The sequence below is a fragment of the Myotis brandtii genome, unplaced genomic scaffold (genome assembly GCF_000412655.1).
Source record: "Myotis brandtii unplaced genomic scaffold, ASM41265v1 scaffold10, whole genome shotgun sequence".
NCBI lineage: Eukaryota > Metazoa > Chordata > Mammalia > Chiroptera > Vespertilionidae > Myotis > Myotis brandtii.
In genome coordinates this window covers 2,192,929-2,214,356 of record NW_005353325.1, presented here as the reverse complement: position 1 = coordinate 2,214,356, position 21,428 = coordinate 2,192,929, and the positions used below count along the sequence as shown (strand labels likewise).

Here is a 21,428-nt window from a genome sequence, read left to right as displayed (position 1 = left end):
CGGGCGGTGGGGACGGCTCCCGCCGCGGGACCGCCTCGCGTCGGCTGTCTCGCTCCTCGTCTTCTCCCGGCAAACCTTCCTGGCTGCTCCTCTTCGGGATGCTAGGCACAGTCCCGTCTTAATGTTAAATTAACTGAAAAAACCTTTTCTCTTAATTTTAATGCATCATTAACTTTCGCCAGTTCTCCGCCCTCTGCTCTTCCCCTCATTCATTTTGCCTCCTGACGTTCTAGACCCCAAGTTGCACGTTGTGGTCCGGAGGGCTCGCTCGCCTCACCTGCAGTTTGGTTTGGTTAGCGCAGGTTCTCAGGCTGGATTGGCGCTGGTCGTTGTTGGAAAAAACCTTTTCTCTTAATTTTAATGCATCATTAACTTTCGCCAGTTCTCCGCCCTCTGCTCTTCCCCTCATTCATTTTGCCTCCTGACGTTCTAGACCCCAAGTTGCACGTTGTGGTCCGGAGGGCTCGCTCGCCTCACCTGCAGTTTGGTTTGGTTAGCGCAGGTTTTCAGGCTGGATTGGCGCTCGTCGTTGTTGCTGTTGTGTGTGTGTGTGTGTGTGTTTTAATCTCATGCAAACCTGGCCAGCTTTTCTTGGGAACCACTCTGACGACGGCGTGGCCACCGTCAGCTGGACGCGAGGCGGAGGTCCCACCTCGACCGAGCCGGGGCACCGCAGCGACAGGGTCTTGTCCTGCGTCTGGGGCCGGCCGTCCTTCCCCGTCTCTGCCCGATCGCTGTTTGCTGACTTTCACGCTCTGTGTCCCGTCAGCTCTTCAGCTGCGGTGCGTTTCTGGTTCCTGTTCACAAACTTGTGGGCTTTTCCTGGATGTGGCCGGTGTGGCCTCCTCCCGTCTGTCCGTGTCTTTCGTGCAAGGCTGTGTTTCAGGGGAGCTGGGAGCAGCGCACACACCAGGTCGTCTTTACTAACAAAGTAAAGTGCGTGGGGCCAGGAATAATTCCTGAAGTCATTTTTCTGCGTGAGCTTGGAATGTATTTTTCAGAATATACATATATATGTGTGTATATATATGTATATATGTTTATATATGTATATGTATATATGTATATATGTATATTTAATTTTTTTGTTGTTGTTGTTGGGGGGAGAAGCAAATTGAGCTTCTAAGTGCTTTTTTCTCCTAAGCTAATTTTAAAATGAGTGGTGTTCTACTAGCTTGCAGTTACTGAGTTGATGATGGGGGTGAGGTCTGCGAGTTGGAGACCCGAGAACAGTTTTGGTAAACCTTACTGGGTTTTGTGGCTCGTAGAAAAGCCAGCCTTCTTAACCTGTGCTATAATTGAGATTTTACTGTTAGAAATAATAAATAGGAAGGTTCCTTTGTCAGCTTTTCTTGAGATCGTCTTATGTGGTTACATTGATCAGGTGATGAATGTTTTTATTATATCTTCTAACCCAACCTTTTAAAAAATGTTTCCTTAACTACTTATTTCCCGTAATGAGTGAGGTGTGTCATCTCTCTTGATGTGCATCAAGTTTTGATGCATATATCTAATAGACATTACTTTTCTCCTAATACTAAAAGATTCCCAGGTGGCACACTGTACATTTCCCTCCAGTTTTACTTGAAACACTGCACAATCCCCAACCAAACTGGCTGCAAGAAGAAAGGGAAAACATTTCGTGAGGGAAAGAAAAGATAAAAATACTACCTAAAATAGGAAGGCTTATCTTAGTAGTGGCTCATTGGTTTCAAGTATAAAGTGAATTTTAAACTAGTAATTTATTTATTTTTTATTTAAAAACATTTTTTATTTGATTTTTTTAGAGAGAGGAAGGGGGGGAAGAGAGAGAGAGAGAGAGAGAAACATTGATTTGTTCCACTTATTTATTTATACATTCATTGGTTGCTTGCAACCTTGGCATTTCAGGATGATGCTGTAACCAACTGAGCTGCCTGGGCCAGGGCCAATTGAAAATTTTAAATGAGTAAATTTAAAATCCTCTCAATATGAGCACTAATTAATTTAGATCAATTCAGTATGTTTGTGGCTCCTTTCTTAAAAGGTGGTTGCTGTCCATTAGAGTTTATTAACACTTAGTGCTTAAGGAAAATTCCCATGGTCCTTGCTCTTGAGGAGTTTGCACTCTCATTGGGAATGCGCTATGAAGTAATCTAATTATTTTTGCATTATTTAACCCAGTAACAAAATGAGAAGTACAAATAGTGCTAAAGAGAATAGTGGAAGAATAACCCAAAACTTAGCATTTCTTTTTGGAATGACGTTGTAAGAAGTATATTCTCTGTGTTAGCAACATTTTGTTTGGATTAATGTTAAATATATATGTTTTGTGACCACATTTTAATACAGGCAAAAAGTTCTTGAGCTTTCTAAAGAGCAGATTACATAAATGTAGTACATAAATGTAGTACATAAATGTAGTACAGTCTTTGGTGGGCCAGTCACTGTTTTTAGAACAATTTGCGGCTTTTAGCAGGGTAATTTACAAACATGAAAGTTTTTATTGTGGCATCCTCATTTGTTGTGTGACAAGAAATTTGAGAATACTGTTTTTTCATGGATGTTAGTAAAATAGAATGCTCCAAAGGTGACTTTTAAATCTATATTTTAAAATGATTTATTAGTACTTAGGACTTGCCTTTTGAGAGATTGGTTTGCAGAAATGAGACTCATTATTTTTCTCCCTTTAAGCAGAGCTAATGGCTCAACGGAAATTTGAGGAAATCAAGAAGGCTAATCAAGCTGCGGCCAAAAAACTTGTTGAAGAACACTTCAGCTCTTCCTCTGAAGAAGAAGGAGATGAAGATTTGGAAGGAAAACAGGGAAAAATAGTTGCTAATACATTTATAACTTACACTACACAGACAGGTACTGTATGATGTTTTAAATTTAGACCTTTTTGATATTACTGAAAATATATTCCTGGCTTTTAAAAAACACTTTTACTCCATGTGGAATAGTTTTTGCACCTTAAGAATGAGCATTTTTGTGTTGTAGAGTTGATGCTTGTACATTTTACTATTTGAGTTCTATACTGTATAATACTGGTCTTTCTGTAAAGCAGATGGGATGGCAGTGTCCCGTACAGCCTTAGAGGTTCTCCTGTGTGTTTAATTGGTATTTCATTAGAATGCTGGGAGGGAGATGCCAACGCTCTCTGTGGGATGAGTGGGGTCAAGTTGTTCCTGGTTATGATTTGATTGCATTTGAGGACTTTGAATCCATTAAATCTATTCACCGTTTTCTCTTTTTTTCTCCTGTTAAATGTGTCTTGAAGTCATTTTCATTTCATGACTCTATTTCTTTATATCTTACAACTTTTGACTTTCATACCATTTTTTAAAACAAAGTACTCAGGTTTGACATGTACAATCACATCACATGTTGTTTATATCTGGGTTGCTCTTCAAGTCATGTTTACCAGAGAGGGGACCAAAGTGGTGCTGCTATGGAGGATTTGGTACTAAGTGTAAAAATAGATTATTTTAAATGTGTTTTATACTTTCCACATTTTATACTTAAAGTCATTATTAGAAGCATTCTTTCATGAATTATCAACATTAGTTGCCTGAGTATATTGATGGCACATGAGGATAGGTACACATCGTCATATAGGTTTCCAAGGAATTTACCGTATCTGCTATGGAATTAAGATTAGGAGGCTTGACTAAGAAGTCTGGCTCAGCCAGGTAAAAGTTGATAAAGAGTAACCTTAAGGTTAGCAGGTACTTACTTCTAGAGCAGCGGTCGGCAACCGGCGGTCCGTGAGGTCAGAAAGGTTGGTGACCGCTGTTCTAGAGGACTTCATAGAAAGTAACCTTAAGAAGGTTCCTGCTTCAAGAGGACTTCACTTAAACCATCCTAGATAGAGTTTAAGTAGGAAATTCAGTGGTGCAACTCAGTATTTCTTTGTAGTGTTTAGGAAACATTTATCATTTATAAGTTTTACTAATTTTTAATCGGGCTTTCATCTTCAAGTACTAAGACAGTTTTTCTTACTTTGTTTTGTGTCACATCCATAAATAATTTGATTCTTGTTCCTTTGTGTAAGTAAGGAAATTTGATCACTTAAGAACAGTATATGCCAGCATTCCCATCTCATGTTAGTGAATTGGACATCAGAACTTGATCAGAGAAGTTCATTCTTTTTCTCTGTGCACAGACTTTGTATTCTTTTGTGATTCTTCTCTCACATTTCAGACTTGCATGGTCAACTTCCTGATGGGTATCCCTATCTTACTTGCCATGGATGCATCAAGCATATGTTGAAAGATAGCATTTCTCCTCTTGTTTTCTTTATCTCAATTTGTAACACCACAGTTTTCCAAGTCACACACCAAAACCAGAAATCTGGGAGCAGGGATGGCACATACATGACATGAGTGTGTTTTATTCACTACCACTCCTCCCCTCTGCCCATGTCAGGCATCTCAACAAACACAGCATTCTTTCCTTCTTACTGTTGACATGAATATCGACTTTTAAAAGCAGCATAATTTAAATGTTATTAAGTCCTGCTGAGTTTTACTTCCTAAATTTCTTGAATCCACCCCTCTTCTCCCATATACTAGCATTGCCTTAATTCAGGCCCCTACAGCTATTTAATGTGTGAATTAAATCCACATAATAATTGCGAGGTAGATATTAATATTATTATTTTAAAGATGAGAAAAATGAGGTAGATACATTAGGTAACTTGCTCAAGGTCATTTTTTAATTTTTCTGCTATCACTGCCTCTTAACTGGTACTTTAGCTTTTAGTCTTAGCTGCCTTGTACTTACTTTTCTTTAGTTGCCAGGATGATGTTTTTAAAATGCATGACTTTAAATGCCATGTTATCCACCATGACATTTGGGCAGTATACTGTATTGTCACAGCCAAACTTTAATACAGTTTGTGAAGAAATCTTACAAATATAAGATTAGAATTTATTTTGTTAAAGCCTATTTCATCTTGTTCTCATTCTGTGTTAGCTGTTAAATTATATATAATTTAAAATGTTATACATTTGTTAAAGCCAGCTATGAGAAAAGCAAAATAAGCACATAGAATATGATTATTAAGTCTGCTTCTAAGGATACAATTGTATTTAATAATTTAACAATATTTTAAAGTTTTGGGATTGTTTTTATGTATATTTTGTTTACTGTCCTACATTATATTTATATTATGTAGAGCATGTTTTTGTAAGTCCTGTGTTTCCTGAGGTGATCTTAGAAAGTAAAGAATTATCCAAGCAACCTATTTATTTAATTTTTCTTTTTGGTAACTTAAATTTTGATTTGAACCATTTTATTGCCATAAGTTCCGTACTTATGATAGTTTATATGATTACTCAGTCAACCTCTATTGAACAGTCTTTATTGTACTAAAGGTATGTAGGTTTATTTCTCTTACACTAAAGTGACTCAGATCACTGTCCTTTTGGTCTCATGTGCGCTTTGGTTAATTTTTCTGCCTTTCATTTTGCTCTTACCTGTTATTTCTTGGCCCTTCCTGTGGTAATCCCTTGCTGCAACATAACAGTGATTAAGAGGGCTCATAGTGGTTAAGTGTCAAATTGAGATGACTTAATTGTTCTGTGCTTCAGTTTTCTCATCGGTAGAATGAAAATAAAAGTAGCTCATTTAACCCTACTGAATACTAATAGTGCAGTGCCTAGCAAATAAATGCTCAATAATTGCTTAAGAAAGTATAGTCTAATAATCTTTTAATAAGAAGTTCATGCTTCCTTTTTAAGCAGAAATAGTTATTATACTCTATACTATAATGACCTCAGGATATTTTTATTCAATAAGTTTTTATTAAAACAATGCTGTGTGTCACACACACGCAGACAAACATACATGTATGTGCTTATATTTAGGCTACATGGCTCTGTTGAGCTTTGACATTCAGTGTCTTTCACTTTGCTTTGATGTGCTTTCCCTTGTTACTCGCATCTTGCTGCTCTTGTCTATGGCTCTGCCCCTACCAGATTTGGTAAGCACTGTAACAACAATAAAAGCAAGTATGCTCTGAGAGGGCCAAGATACTGGTTTTGAATCAAATATATAAGATTTAACGCATGCACTTTGTGACCTTTTGGCAGCTCGCTGGTTGCTGTTTTTAAACTTCTAATTTTAAGCTATATTTTGAGCAATTGATACTGCTAGACATTTCTCACCTACTATGTAGTGCTATTAGCGAGTTTGTGTTATTTTCAGATGTTGCTTAACATGAAGTTTTCAATTTTTAAATTTCAAGATGGAGATGTATGTGAATTAGAGCGAACGAAACAGTATTTAAATGAAGCTTTTCAAGCAGGGGCTATGACATGCTTAATTTGTATTGCTTCAGTGAAGAGAAACCAGGCAGTAAGTTATTCTCCTTATCTATATTAATGGATCTCCCCAAAATATCTTACATTGCATTTATAATACTTAATCATTTATTATGTTTTTGCTTATTTTTGTTTAAAAATGCTTCATTTGAGGATTTTTATTTTTGTAAATCTGTAATTTTTAAAAAACTTCTAAATGAGCATCCAATATATTTAGCACTATTAATATAGTTGAAGCAAGTATCTTCAGTTTTAATGTTCATGTCATTGTGATAAAGCATTTTTAATATCTTTGTACTTTAGAGATTCTCACAAATACTGAAATGTTTAAATGGACTATATTTCATTACTTTTAGCAGGTTGAAAAAAAGATGCCTTCAAGGAAGTAGAACCTAGCAGTGACCATGGTTTATTTAGTGAGCTTTTCTTGTGTTGAAGCCATGGTGGAAAGTGACTGTTGTCATTGGGGAGAGATGGATTCAGACATAACTTATGTAGTACTTAGGGATGAGATGGCCGAAGGGTGAAGTTACATATATGTAAATTTAAAAGGGTGTTAATGGAGCAATTAAGGGGAAGTGATGACTATGATAGACTCAACATTTAGACCTTAGATTAATCCACAGCTATTACAGCAGTATTGTCTAGCAGTGGTTCTCAACCTTCCTAATGCTGCGGCCCTTTAATACAGTTCCTCATGTTGTGGTGATCCCCAATTTCATTGTTACAAATTGAACATAATTAAAGCATAGTGATTAATCACAACAACAATATGTAATTATATATGTGTTTTCCAGTAGTCTTAGGCGACCCCTGTGAAAAGGTCGTTTGACCCCCAAAGGGGTCGCGACCCACAGATTGAGATCCACTGGTCTAGAGGAAAAAAGGCCAAATAAAATGGTTTGATCACGTAGAGTGAATCAGAAACTTAACACATTGGATAGGATAGCATAGCAAATGCAGATACCTTTGGTGCTTGGAGTCATATCTGGTTGGTTTATTCTGATTTCAACTGCAATGGATGTATAGTCTCTGCATGTGGGTACAGTTCTACCTTAAACACTCTGTATGTGTATGGTTTGTTTGTTTTTTTAATGTTAATGCTTCCTCCTTGGGAACCAACTTGGCCAGTGCACGGGTGTAGTGCAGAATCACAGGGGAGTTAATCCCTCTTGGGCCAACGTTCCATCACAGGGAATTGGTAGATGAGTACCCCAACCTCCTCTCTGTTGGGGCTGGGGATAGTTCTAGGTATGTTTTAAATGGTTCTTCAGAGGGTCCCTAGCAGGACTGAACTTTGGTCCTTAGCTGTAATCAGCTCAACTGTTTACCATTCATTGGCATTTTTTCTTTTACCACCTTGTCCTCTCCTAACTCCCACATCCCAGTTCTTTTCTTAGTCGCTGATTGAGGAAGAACGCAACTAAAAAGTTGACTTTTTTAAAAAATGCTGTTGCCAGTTTATGCAATACACTACATGTCTGATTTTATTAAACAGTTGAGAAATGTTATAATGAAAGGAGAACTAATTTTTGTCAGTTATATTAAAGCATTGGTAGGTTTTAAAATTAATTACTTTTATTCCTTAAGCCTTTAAGGAATACTTGAAACACTGCACAAGGCTTTACTGTACTATATTAAAAGAAAAGGCTATGAAGTTACATATCAGTCAGTATGGCATGACTCCTTTTAAAAAATATGAAACACATTTTTAAAAATATTAGAGACGGGGGCGGGGGGAAGGAGATCTATGTAATACTTTCAACAATAAAGATTTTAAAAAATTAAAATTAGAAAAAAAGTATTAGAGTCTGACCAGAATGTTAGCAGTACAGTGGGGCCTTGACTTACCAGTTTAATTCGTTCTGTGACGGAGCTCATTAAGGAGTTCGTTAACTCAAATTACTCTGTCAACTCAAAGCAAAAAATTGGCCGAGAGAATCTTGTATCTCGGAAAAACTTGTTAGTCGGGACACTCGTAAGTCAAGGCCCCACTGTAGTTATTTCTAGTTGAATGAATCTGGATGGTTAATGATATTTTTCTTTAAAGAACATTGCATATGTTATTCTGGAAGGAAAAATTATATTTCTTTTTTTTAAGTATGTTTTTTAAAATTGATTTTGAGAGAGAGAGAGAGAAACATCGATTGGTTGCCTCTTGTATTCACCCCGACCAGGGATCGAACCCAAAGCTTTGGTATGTGCCCTGTCCGGAAATTGAACCTTTGACCTTTCTGAGCATGGGACGATGCTCAACAAACTAAGCCATACCAGTCAGGGCAAAATTATTTTTCTTAATCCGTAGTTTGCGCTTGAAAATAATTTACTGTGGTGCTTATTTTAAAGTATTTTTATGTAATTATCAAAGAAAAATAATCATTGTATATATGTTAATATCTGATACTTTTGTCTTAGGTTTGGAGTTGTTCAGGATGTTTCTGTATATTTCACATGCCCTGTATCCAGAAGTGGGCTAAAGACAGCCAGTTTCTGGTATCTTCTCTGACAGATGACGATTTCGGAAGGAGAGATTATCCCTGGCCTTGGTAATTTTTCTAATTTTGGAATATCAAGTTGTAAAATAAATTAAAATTTAGCTCATAAGTTGCTTTATTGGCAGTTTCAGTGTCCATGTTTGGCCTTCAGTTAGTCATTTCGTTTGTGAAGATATGGGGCTTGGTAATGGCTTTTATTTCCCACTAGTTAATAAACCATTATTCAGACTTTATTTTCCCCCTGCAAAACTTTCTTTTCTATAAGACTGTAATTCTTCATGATTCTGGTACTTCTCTCCCGGAGTTCATATTAGTATACATTAATATCACATTGTATAAGACTGTCATCTAACACATTTTGATCATAAGCTTTTCAATTTTATCCCCCAAATCTCTCAAAACTGTAGGTATATATTATTCAATATTATTATTTTTTTTCTACATTTACTTTATTAGATGGTTTATTCATGATTTGATCTTGAACTTCTGTAATATTTCCAGAAAGAGTTGGGGAATGAAAATTTTATAAATCTGCTAAATAAAGACAATAAAAAAATTTACTCACACTGGCAACCAAAAGGGTAGATTTACTGTCAAGATAATGACACAGAAATTTCAGGGTCTCTGTGTGGTCACATAATATTCACTTTTGTAACTAATTTTATGTTCTTTCTCTTAACAGTGGCCCATAGATTATGTAAGATTCAGGATTTAGAAAACCTGAATCCACATTAGACCTCTTGTTACCATAGCTGATATACGAGATTGAGCAAAAGTAGGTTTGCAGTTGTTCGTATGGAAAATAATGTACTAATAATTAATTCAATAATAAACTCTGTGTTTTGCATACTCAGAATTGTGAACTATTTTTGCCCCACCCTGTATTTATCAAATTGTGATAGAATGTAGTTTTTAAAAACATTTCAGATAGAATAGTTTCGTAAAAGTAATTCTTGGTCATTTGTGAGAGAGTGTATTCCCATGTTACCAATGAGGATATTAAAGTTAGTTGAAATAAAATGATGTGTTCAGACTTCTTTTACTCTTATATGGTGAAGCCAGGATCTAGCTATTTATGCTGTTTAATACATTAGCAACTTGCCACCTGTGGTTATTTACATTTTTTTAAAATTACCAAAGTTCTGTCCTTTCTCAGTTGTACGCATCAGCCACATTTCAAGTGCTCACTGGCCATATATGTTTAATAATTACTATATTGGACTTGGCAGGTATAGAACTGTTCCATTACCTCAGGAAATTATATTGGATAAAGCTGTTCTAGATGGTTGAAATTTATTTTAGTAAAATCTTGTTTTTCACTAATATAAAAATGGAGCAGAGTGCCTTACATAAAGCAAATTGAGTATACCATATTGCTAAGTGTATGTATATTCCTGTCTCTTGTATCACTTTTAAAAATGAAATTAACTTCTGTAATTCTTCTTTGTAGTCCAAAATGTAGGTTTGAGTACAAACGATCTGACACACCTAGTAGGTACTATTGCTATTGTGGAAAAGTAGAAGATCCACCTTTAGATCCGTGGCTTGTGCCTCATTCATGTGGCCAAGTATGTGAAAGAGAATTTAAACCTCCTTGCGGCCATAAATGTTTGCTCCTCTGTCATCCAGGTAAGTTATATATTACATTTGTAATTGTTTGTGGGTGGATATTACTTTGAGGCAAAAAAAAAAAAAATTGTGAAAGTTGAATTGAGAACTTAAGTTTATAGAAGGAAATATTGAAAGGGGATGTCTTTTGAAGTATAAGCAAGGAAAGCTTTAGAAATCAATAATAGGTATGGGAATCGAAAGTTATCTTTGACCTCTGATTTCCCCCCCTTTTATTGGATTCTAGGTCCCTGCCCTCCTTGTCCAAAGATGGTCACAACTACTTGTTACTGTAAGAAAGCAAAACCCATCCCTCGTAGATGCAGTGCCAAGGAATGGTCCTGTCAGCAGGCATGTGGGCGGAAGTTGCTTTGTGGACAACATAAATGTGAAAATCCTTGTCATGCAGGTGAAAGACCGTACCTTTTAGCCAAAGTGAAAGCAGTCTCTATTGCTTTATAATGTGTCTGTGCTAATTTGTAATTGTGATTTTAGGAAGTTGTCCGCCCTGTCCAAGAGTTAGTAGGCAAAAGTGTGTCTGTGGCAAACAAGTAACTGAAAGAAGCTGTGCAAGTCCACAGTGGCGCTGTGATCAAGTAAGTGTCCATGCATTTTGAGGGCGTGGGCATTAAAGAATACGGAAAGCATATCAGAAATGCTAATCAGGATTTAGCTCATTTGATTTAGTTGGATAAAATGAAAGGAAGAATAGTAACTTAAATGAATTATATTCACATTTTAGGAAACTTTTCCAATTTAATATTGTAATTTTTTTTCAAATTAACAACTATTTGTTGAATTTTGGATTCAATACATATATATGCTGTCTTTCTTGCTAGCTCTTTCTCCCTTCCTTTCCCCTCTCTTTAAACAACACCCCTCCTCACTTCTTGAGTTAATCCAATTGAGGAAGTAGAATTGATTTTATAGATTGTTTTTCCTATAATTGGCATGGTTTTAGTACCATTTGGAAATCTTTGGTGGATGGCCATATGAAGCTGTATATACTTTTTTCCTGTATTATATTTTAAAAATATACTCTTTGGTGCATAGGAATGTGTCTATAAACATGTATATGTATGTATGTGTATATAGTAGTATATGTGTATGTATGTGTGTGTATTTATGTATTTACTAGAGGCCCGACGCACAAAATTTGTGCAGGAGTAGGCCTTCCTTCCCCTGGCTGCCGGCACCAGCTTCCCTCTGGCACCCAGACCGGGGCACCAGCACCCGGGACCCAGGCTTCCCTCGCAGAGGGAGGCCCTGCCCACCCGCTGCAGCCTGCTGGTCAGTTGCAGCCTCGTTGGCTTGCCTCAGCCAACCCCGGCTGCGTCTGGAAGGTTGTCCGGAAGGACATCCAGTCTAATTAGCTCCATATTACACTTTATTATTATAGATATATGATACCTAAGAGAGAAAAACAAATTATGAGGAACATAAAAAAGTGGCTTGTGATTGAAAAATGGATTATGTACAAAGAAAAAATGGATTATGGATTATGTAATGTACAAAGTCTTTTTTGTTAACTTTTAAGTTTTTCACTAGTGCTTATTGCATTTTATTTTAGGTATGTGGGAAAACCTTGCCATGTGGTAATCATACATGTGAGCAAATTTGTCATGTTGGTGCTTGTGGAGAATGTCCTCGATCTGGGAAAAGATTCTGTCCATGTCAGAAGTCAAGTAAGACTATTTTTAAACCTTTAATGGGATATGATTATTTTTTATGCTAACTAGAGTACTTTCCTCATTAGATTTCTCTGTGAGTTCATAATGTAGTTTCAATAATTATACACATTTAATGTTAGATTTCTGTACATTTGGATGAGAAGACAGTATAACATGTTTTACCTCAGACTTTGGAATCAGGCATATCTGGCTTCAAATCCCACCTTCACGAACTCTAATTTTCTCATGTTAAATGGAGTCAATGATGGTACCGTCTTTGTAAGATGTGTGTGAGAATTAAATGATAAAATGCTCATAAAACAGTTAGTGTAGTGCCTAACATATAAAGGAAACCTAATAATTACAGGCTATTGTCATTATTGTGTATTGGGCTATAAGTGAATTTAGTTTTGGTTGCTTTGAGTTAAAGGCATGGAAGGGCTGTAGACTCTGTACCAATGCCAGCACACATGCTCATAAGATTATTGCCAGTACTTGTCATGTTTATGTCGAAGGTGAGTTTCATTATGTTTTTGAATCTACTTCTTTTCTTTTATCTGGTGAGGTTATTAAGAGCAAATTGTTTTTATAATTCTATATTGTGGAATTCTTCATAGAGGTTACATGACATTATTTCTTCAGATAAGTATTTCTGAAATAGCTTATAAATGTGCTTCTTGAAGTAACTTGTAATATGTCAAATTTTGTTTAACTTTACATTAACTTCACAAATATTAGGGATTATTTTTATTAAAGTTAATTTTTCTAATAGTTACATAGATGCAAAAATTCATAGTCTGAAAGGGCTGTCATTCTTTAGGGAGTCAAAAGAACATGGCATGTTGTTAGTGCTTCATAATAATGTGTGTTACTAGTAACATTAACTTTTTGTCTGCTTTTAGAGTTCTCTTTGCCTTGTACAGAAGATGTGCCAACTTGTGGAGATAGTTGTGACAAGTTACTTGAATGTGGAGTCCATAGATGTTCACAGCGTTGTCACCGAGGTCCTTGTGAAACATGTAGACAAGTTAGTCATCTCCTGTAATAATTAATTCTAAGAGCTCTCTGTTATGTGTGATGGGATTGTTCTGTAATTGTTTTCCATTACTTAGTTTTATAAATACCTATACGATGACCTGAATGAGTTTAGTGACCTAATGGGTATGGTGAAGAAGCATGAGAGGATGCCAGCAATCAAGTCCAAAAATCACCTTTTGTTTGATTTTGCTTGGTTAAAGTTTGAACTTCTTATTTTTATGGTCCAAAGTGAGGTTATTTGTTCCCAGTAGACATTCAAAGCAATGAAGAATTAGGCTTAGTGATGATGGAAAGAAATGAATGCTTAGGCTTAATTGAGACTTTTAAATTATATATATGTCACCTTGGTTATGACCATACTACCAAGTCAACAAATTAGCTTACAAGATAATCCAATTTTCTTGCTTTACTGAAATAAGATGTGCCCATGTCATGGTATAACCACATGTAATCGATTTTAATGTGTGGTATTGTTTAACTATTTAGTATTAAATTCCTACTAAATTTAATAATGAAAATTCATATGAAGTCTATTTTGGAACAAAGTAAGATACAAACAACTATTTTAGGAAATTCTGATTTAGCTTTGGTAAAGTCTTCCTTTCATACAAGTTTGCTCTTAAAGCTTTCCTCTTTCATTTTTTTCAAAAATTTATATGTGTGTGTGTGGTTTTATATATAACTCATTTCAGAGAGTAAGGGAGAGGGAGAGAGAGAGATAGAACATCAATGATGAGAGAGAATCATTGATCGGCTGCCTCCTGCACACCCACACTGGGGATCAAGCCCGAAACCTAGGTGTGTGCCTGACTGGGAATCAAACTGTGACCTCCTGGTTCATAGATTGACGCTCAGCCACTGAGCCACACTGACTGGGTTCCTTCATTTTTTAGTAATTATAAAAATTTGGCAAGGTGAAAAGAAATCATGTTAACAAAAGTTAGTTTTAATAGCATTTATTTGATTCTTCCAGGAAGTAGAAAAGCAGTGTCGCTGTGGAAAGCATACAAAACGAATGCCATGTCATAAACCTTATCTCTGTGAAACTAAGTGTGTTAAGATGCGTGACTGTCAGAAGCATCAGTGTAAGAGAAAGGTATGTGTAATAAGCTAGGGACATTGCTTTAAAAATTCTTTTGAATTTTTCCTCTGTAGGCCTATGATAAGCACCACCTTGACATGTTTCTCAAATATCCAAGCATATTCTATGCTTCCCATATGAAGTATTAATACATATTCTAGATTAATCCTAATGGTTTATATTAGTGGGAAATCTTACCAAGATTTTTAAATGACAAGAGACTTTTTAATCTCGTGTATTATTCTCTCAGCTTGTTTCTTAAGCGATTTTTGTTTCCTGACTTTAAAACATCATAGCAATGTTAAGAGTGATAGTTCATTTGCTGGTTTAATTTTTATTGTTCAAATCTTATTTATAGACACTTGGTTCAGTATATGGTCAACTGGAGTATTTTATTGAGTTTGTAGATTTGCAGTTTTTTTGGGGGGGGGTCCTCGTTATTATTATGAATTATACCTCTATCTCTGGTAAGATTCCTATTGAAATATAGTGATTTCAACTTTCTTTTGCTTAGTGTTAGCATGGTAAATCTTTTTCATTCTTTTTTAACCTATTTATACTTTATGTTTAAAATGGTTTTCTTATAGACAGCACTTAGATAATTGTGTTATCCTAGCAGAACAATCTTTGTTTTTTAATTTGGGTATAGATCACTTACATTTAATGTGATCTTTAATATGGTTGCATTTAAATATCATTTTACTATTTATTTCTTATTTGCTTATCTGTTTATTCCTTTTCTCTCTTTTTTCTTATTTCTATTTTATTGAGTGTTGCTCTTCAATGATTCTATTTTAATCCTTTATTTGATTCTTACACATTTTATACCCATGTATTTTATAACCCCCAAATATAATATGTTTATTTTTGATCTAACTAGTCAGGTATCTTTTAAAGAGATTGAAAAAATAAGAAAAAGTAGTCTTTTATAATTTACTAGATGCACGAAAATCGTGCAAGGTGCTCAGCCCTCGAAGCCACAGTGGCTTGCCTTGGCTCTCGCAGTCCCAGCTTTGTCCAGAAGGTCATAAGGATGTCCGAAAGGATGTCCAGAAGGTCATTTGGCTGTCCGGTCTAATTAGCAGATTATGCTTTTATTATTATAGATTATCAAACGTTATTTTTGGTGTTTTTCAGGTTTTTTTTATATTAGGTTTCTGTCTGCTTTCATTTTCTATCAGAAGGACTTCCTTTAACATTTTTTGTAGTGCTGGTCATTCTTTCAATTTTTGTAAAATATATTTAGCTTTTGTAAAATATCTTTAGTTTGTGAAAAATACTTATACTGTGGAATTCTAGTTTGAAAGTTTTTTTGCTCCACCCTCTTTTAATTTGCATTTTCCCAACAAAGTGTGTGTGCTATGATTATCTTTGTTTTTCTGTTTTCAATATATCTTTTTTTCCTTGGGCTATTTTTAAAAAACTTATTACCAGTTTTTAGCAATTTGTGGTATTCCTTGATATAGCTTTATTCATGTTTCATTAATTTTTTGTTGTTGAATTTCTTAGATCTGTAGGTTTATAGTTTTGATCAATTTTTTGAAATTTTCAGTTTTTATTTCTTCAAATGTTTTCCCCCTACCCATTGCCTTCTAGACTGCAATATGTATGTTATGCTACTTGAAGTCTCTCAGCTCACTGATGTTCCATTTATTAATTTTAGTTTTTAAAATTTGTGTTTTAGTTTATATGGCTTTGTCTTATACTGTGGAATTAATTTTCTTCTGCTTTGTCTAATCCTTTTTTTTATCACATCCTATGTTTATTCATCTCAGATATTATAGTTTTTCATTCCTGAGAGTTGGGTTTGGGTCTTATCTATATCTTCCATGTCTGTATATTTTGTCTGATTTCCTAGTTGTTTAAGGCAGGAGTATAAATCTGGTTGTTGTTTACTCCACCATGGTTGGAACAGAAGTGTCTAAAGGCTTATTCAAGTCATGGACCACAAAATTTCTTTTCGCACACTGCCACTAGCAAAGTGATAGGCACATAATCTTAGTAAATATTTGACTGATTTAGTGAACTATTTTGACTTTTAATTGCTTTTCAATAAAGTATATTTTGTTTTGAGCTATTTTTATATACTGAAACTTGTTCTTAAAGTAGGTTTCAATCCCAAGTTTAAGACAATTATAGTCTGCATTTTCTCTCCAAAGTTCGGATATATGAGAAGTCAAGGAGGGAATTAGAATAGCAAGGTGGAATATAAGTAGTTGCCTTTTGTTCATGAATGAAAATTGGGACAAGTCGTAGACGGGTGTATTTCTTACAAACAGATTGGAAATCAGGGAAGTTATAAAAGTTAGAAGCAAATAACCTAATCTCTGTTTTTCTCCTTTAGTTAATCTCTGATTCCATGGCTTAAAAATAATTGCTAAACTAATCTATACATTTAACTGTTTTTTTTTTTAACTAAATTTTTAGAATAATCAGACCAATTGTTTGCCTGAATTGACTATAAGATTTGACCAGATCTATTCCTTTGGTTAATGTTGCCAATCTCTGCATATATAAGTAGAAATGAAAATTATGGGAATGTTTTAAGTCATAGAATAATGTACTGAAATGCAAGAAAATTTATCTTGGATTTTGGTAAATTAGGACATTATTTAAACTTACAAGTTCTTAATATGGCATATCTACTTATCAGAAGAATGTTGATACTCTTCACTACTTTTATTCTTATATTGAAAAGAAGTACAGTATCTTTTGCTTTCCACAAGTTCTGTGAATACCTAGTAATGACATTTATATTATGCATGCTTTTTAGATGACCTATTATTTATATATTGCTTTCTCTTCAGTGTTGTCCTGGAAACTGTACACCTTGTGATCAAAACTGTGGACGGACTTTAGGATGTAGAAATCATAAGTGTCCATCTGTCTGCCACAGAGGTAAAATTTAACAGTAGCTGTACTTTCATGTTTGTATTTACATAGTGTTTTTAAAAAAGGTTGATAGAGAGCTTTCACATTTATTATCTTAGTTTGTCCTCTTAATAACTGAGAAGGTAGGGCAGTTGCCAAGATTGTGACTTTATGGAGAAGGAGATTAAAGTTAAGAGGGTTCAGTGACGTACGTACACAGGGAAAAACCTAGTAAACCAATATAGCCAAGATTTAAGCCCTGGTCTTCTGAATATAAAAGTTTTGTTATTTTATAACACCATGTTGTTTCCTTCCAATCTTCCCCACAGAATTTTTGAATTAATAAATATGTTCTTAGGTTTTTCAGTTTTACTTTGAATTTTAGACATTTTAATGGAATTAAGTTTAGTAAGGAATTGGATATATCCTAAGCCAGTAGTTCTTAAACTTTTTAGTCTCAAGACCTCTTTACACTCTGGGACCCAAAGAGCTTTTGTGAGTGTGGATTTTATCTGTTGATATTTATTATATTTTAAGTTGAAATAAAATGTAATAATATTTATTATTTTATTTAAAAATAATAAAGCCCCATTACTTCTTAATACAGTAACTTTTTTTGTGAAAAATAACTTTTCTGAAAAAAATTTAGTGAGAATGGTATTTTTTACATTTTTGCAAATGTCTTTACTGTCTAACTTAATAGGAGATGGCTGGAATTACAGACCCGCTTCTGCATTCAATCTCTTTTGATATCACTTGTCATATAGCTTCTGGAAAACTCTACTCTATATATGTGAGATCTTGCAGACCCTCTGAAGGAGTCTCAGGGGTGCCTAAGTTATTAGACATTAAAAACTGAGTTAACTTTACCCATTTGGAATATGTCAGTATGAAATGTAATTTACTAAACGATGGTATAAGGTAGTGGTAAGAGCATGGACTTAGGGTAAGAGGTCCTGGTTCAAGTCTGGACTCTGCCGCTTAGTGGCTTTATGACCTGGGACAAACTACTGTTTTCCTTTGGGATTATGTGCATGTTAGATATCTTAGTTAATGTCTTAATCCTCTCAGAGCTCTTACAAAGCATATGGCACTATTGTTGTTTACTATAATAAGGAAACTGACCAAGAGACTATTGGCCCAAGGTCATAGAACTAGTTGCAGGGTCAGGATGTGAATTCAGACTTTAATGATATTTCCATTATACCACATTGCCTCCCCATTAGGAAAAGTGACAGATTCCATTAACCCTGAAAAGGATCTTATTTCCTTTATAATCATATCATTGCCTCAAATTTAAATTTCATTAACATTCTCTGCATTAATCATTAATTTATTCAATAAGTTTTTTGCCTTGTCTACTAAGTACCAGGCACTGGGATTACAGGAGTGAACCATATTGACAAAGTGCCTGCTCTTATGGAACTTTTTTATTTTTACTTTCCCTCAGATAGAATACAAATAACTAATCAAATTCATATAGAATATGAGTGGTGCCACATATAGAAAGGAAATTAGAGTAAAATTTAAATGGTGACAGTGGGGATGGTATATACTATTTTATATAGTGTGATCAGGGGATGACTCTGAAAGGACGACATTTGAGAGAAGACCTGAGAAGTAAGAGATCTAGCCCTGTGGCAATAGGGGAGGGTAATGTTCCAGGCCAGAAAGCAGCGATTGCAGCAGCCCTGAGACAGGAGCACTTGAAGGAACTGAAGGAGCATGGAAGAGGTGCTCAAGGGCACAGATGGTAGGAGATTAGGTCAGAGAGATGGTGCGATAAAGATGGCTGGGGAAAGGAGAATATGTATAGAACATTGTAGACTATTTTTAAAAACACTGGCCTTTACTTTAAGTAGAAAAATCTGACTAGTCGAATGGCCATTAAAGAAATTGGATGTGTAGTTTAGAATTTTCTTACCAAGGAACACCAGTCCTACTTGATTTTTACACATAATTTTTTTTTTTTTAAATCCTCACCTGAGGACATGTTTTTGTTGATGTTTCTACTATTGATAGACATTTGGGTAGTTAAGTAAATTTTAACTTTCAGCCTTTTTTTCAGGGAGTTGCTATCCTTGCCCAGAAACTGTAGATGTGAAGTGCAATTGCGGTAGTACAAAGGTGACAGTACCCTGTGGCCGAGAACGTACCACAAGACCACCCAAGTGCAAAGAGCTGTGCAGGTTGGTAGGAAGCTTTGCACAAACTTATATTTGTGTCTTACCAACTTAAATTCATATTGATTTTTAATATTGTTAATATTTTTAATTTTGCTTTAATGTGTTAAAATACTAATATTCACAGTATATTCTTATTCTGTATAGAATCACAAGATATATAAATAGATGATTTCACTTTAAATATAATTCTTCAATGATCAAAAGTAATTTTAAAAATTGTACTTTATGATTTAGTCGCCCACCAACTTGCCATCATACAAGTCAAGAAAAACATCGCTGTCACTTTGGCTCTTGTCCTCCATGTCATCAACCTTGCCAAAAAGTGTTGGAGAAATGTGGTCACTTGTGTCCTGCTCCATGTCATGATCAAGCATTAATAAAGCAAACTGGCAGGGTAAGGAAACAATATTCTGACGAGACAGTGGATTGCTGTGAGTCATATTTTCTGAATTTCTCTTAGTCATTCAACAAGCAGTAAGTAAGTACTTATATGGTATTGAGCACTGATAGGAGCTGGAGTACAAAGTAACCAAGACTTGATCTTTTGTTTTAAGAAGTGTACAGTATAGAAAAGGAGAGAGACCAATAAACAAATATTTGCAAATATAGTGTGATAGTCATTTTATCTTCAAGATAGAGATAAATTTGGCAGTTTTTCTTCACATGTGTTTTATGGTTATAGGTATCTTTTGGTTTCCTCAAAGATTCAGTCACATTTTTAATATATTTATTGAGTCCTTACTATGTAAGCATTCTTCTCGGTGCTAGGGAGACAACAGTGAGCAAAAAAATGGAGATACCATTCAGCTGGTGGAAGGTAGAGTTTACAATTCTGTTTCTCATTCTCCCTTTGGCCTATGAGAAGTGAAGGAGGCTCTATTGCCTCTGTTCTGGCATTAAAACACTGGAGTCTGCCTCAGTTTTTAATATCAAATGTTTATGGAGAGGAACAAGCTGATAGAATGCAGATGGAATGGAATATTTCAGTAAACACAATTTGTTGATATTTTTGAAAAATATTCAACCTACTTGAGTGGAGGATACATGGAACAATTTTCTAAGATTCTTTTAATGGCCATGTGATTTTACCCCTCTGACTTAAAATTGTTATGCATTTTACTTGTAGCACCAGCCTACAGGCCCTTGGGAACAGCCTTCAGAGCCAGCATTTATTCAGGCTGCATTACCTTGTCCTCCATGTCAAGTTCCTATTCCTATGTAAGTATTAGAATTTTAACTTTAAAAAATACCTTTGACATAGTTCAAAGTGTATCTGGGAGAGGGAGAGAGAGAAACATTAATGATGAGAGAGCGTCATTGATCGACTGCCTCCCGCATACCCCACCCTGGGGATGGAGCACGCAACCCAGGCATGTGCACGACCAGGAAATCAAACCAAGCCCTCCTGGTTCATAGGTCGATGCTCAACCACTGAGCCATGCCGGCCAGGCTAAAGTATATCATAAGTCACCTTTTCCCATATTCTTTGTTCAATTCATCATTTTAGGCTTAGCATATAAGCTAGTTAGTTCTCTGTCTTTAGCTTCGTTCTTGTCCAAATGTATTTTGCGTACTGCTTAAAAACTTCCTCTAGGTTTCTTTTTTGAGTTTTCCCCTAGCTAGTTAGTGTTCGATGCCCTGCTTAGCTTTTATAGCAACTTGTGCTTACAGTTACAATAATATATCCAGTTTTCCTGACTGATTCCCATGCTAGTCTGTAAGCTCCTTGAGGACAAAGGAAAACCGGGTTTTATGTAAGACAAACTTAAAGGAGAGTGTTTGAGGGAAATACTGAAAATGAAAGGAAGTAGTGTCTTGGATTGGCCAGCAAATGACCTGTACTGAGTCAAACCTGGGGTAATAGGGAATCCTGGAATAGTTCATACTTCCAGCAGAGGTTATAGAATATAGGGGAAAAGGAAGCACAGAACTGGGAAGCAACATACAATTACAAAAGGGGCTGTTGTCTACAATTGAAGTTCCAAGTAGAATATTCGTATGTCTGTGTATTGGTCTTTTAAAGAGAGGGCTCTTGTTTTCTGTACTTTTCAAAGCCCTCACTCCTGTTTTGTCCTTGCACAACTTTCCTTTCAGTTTGAATAGCATGTATATATATATATATATTTTTTAATTAAATCTTTATTGTTCAGATTATTACATTTGTTTCTCTTTTT

The 21,428-nt window shown here is 35.3% G+C and overlaps 1 protein-coding gene across 2 annotated transcripts in view; it reads left to right on the top strand.

The window, feature by feature from the left end:
- Positions 1-2,677: 2,677 nt before the first annotated feature.
- Positions 2,678-21,428, top strand: part of NFXL1 (nuclear transcription factor, X-box binding-like 1) — a 38,682-nt gene continuing 19,931 nt past the window's right edge. Inside the window, exons 1-13 of one of the 2 annotated variants that reach the window (XM_014534331.1) lie at positions 2,678-2,850; positions 6,230-6,339; positions 8,721-8,851; positions 10,251-10,429; positions 10,656-10,817; positions 10,904-11,004; positions 11,979-12,093; positions 12,981-13,105; positions 14,090-14,212; positions 17,005-17,095; positions 19,137-19,257; positions 19,489-19,648; positions 20,381-20,472. In XM_014534331.1, coding sequence (XP_014389817.1) covers positions 2,682-2,850; positions 6,230-6,339; positions 8,721-8,851; positions 10,251-10,429; positions 10,656-10,817; positions 10,904-11,004; positions 11,979-12,093; positions 12,981-13,105; positions 14,090-14,212; positions 17,005-17,095; positions 19,137-19,257; positions 19,489-19,648; positions 20,381-20,472 — 1,679 coding nt within the window. In that variant the 5' untranslated portion in view covers positions 2,678-2,681. Of the gene's footprint in view, positions 2,851-6,229; positions 6,340-8,720; positions 8,852-10,250; positions 10,430-10,655; positions 10,818-10,903; positions 11,005-11,978; positions 12,094-12,980; positions 13,106-14,089; positions 14,213-17,004; positions 17,096-19,124; positions 19,258-19,488; positions 19,649-20,380; positions 20,473-21,428 lie in introns of both variants that reach the window. The other variant, XM_014534326.1, reaches the window with a different exon arrangement.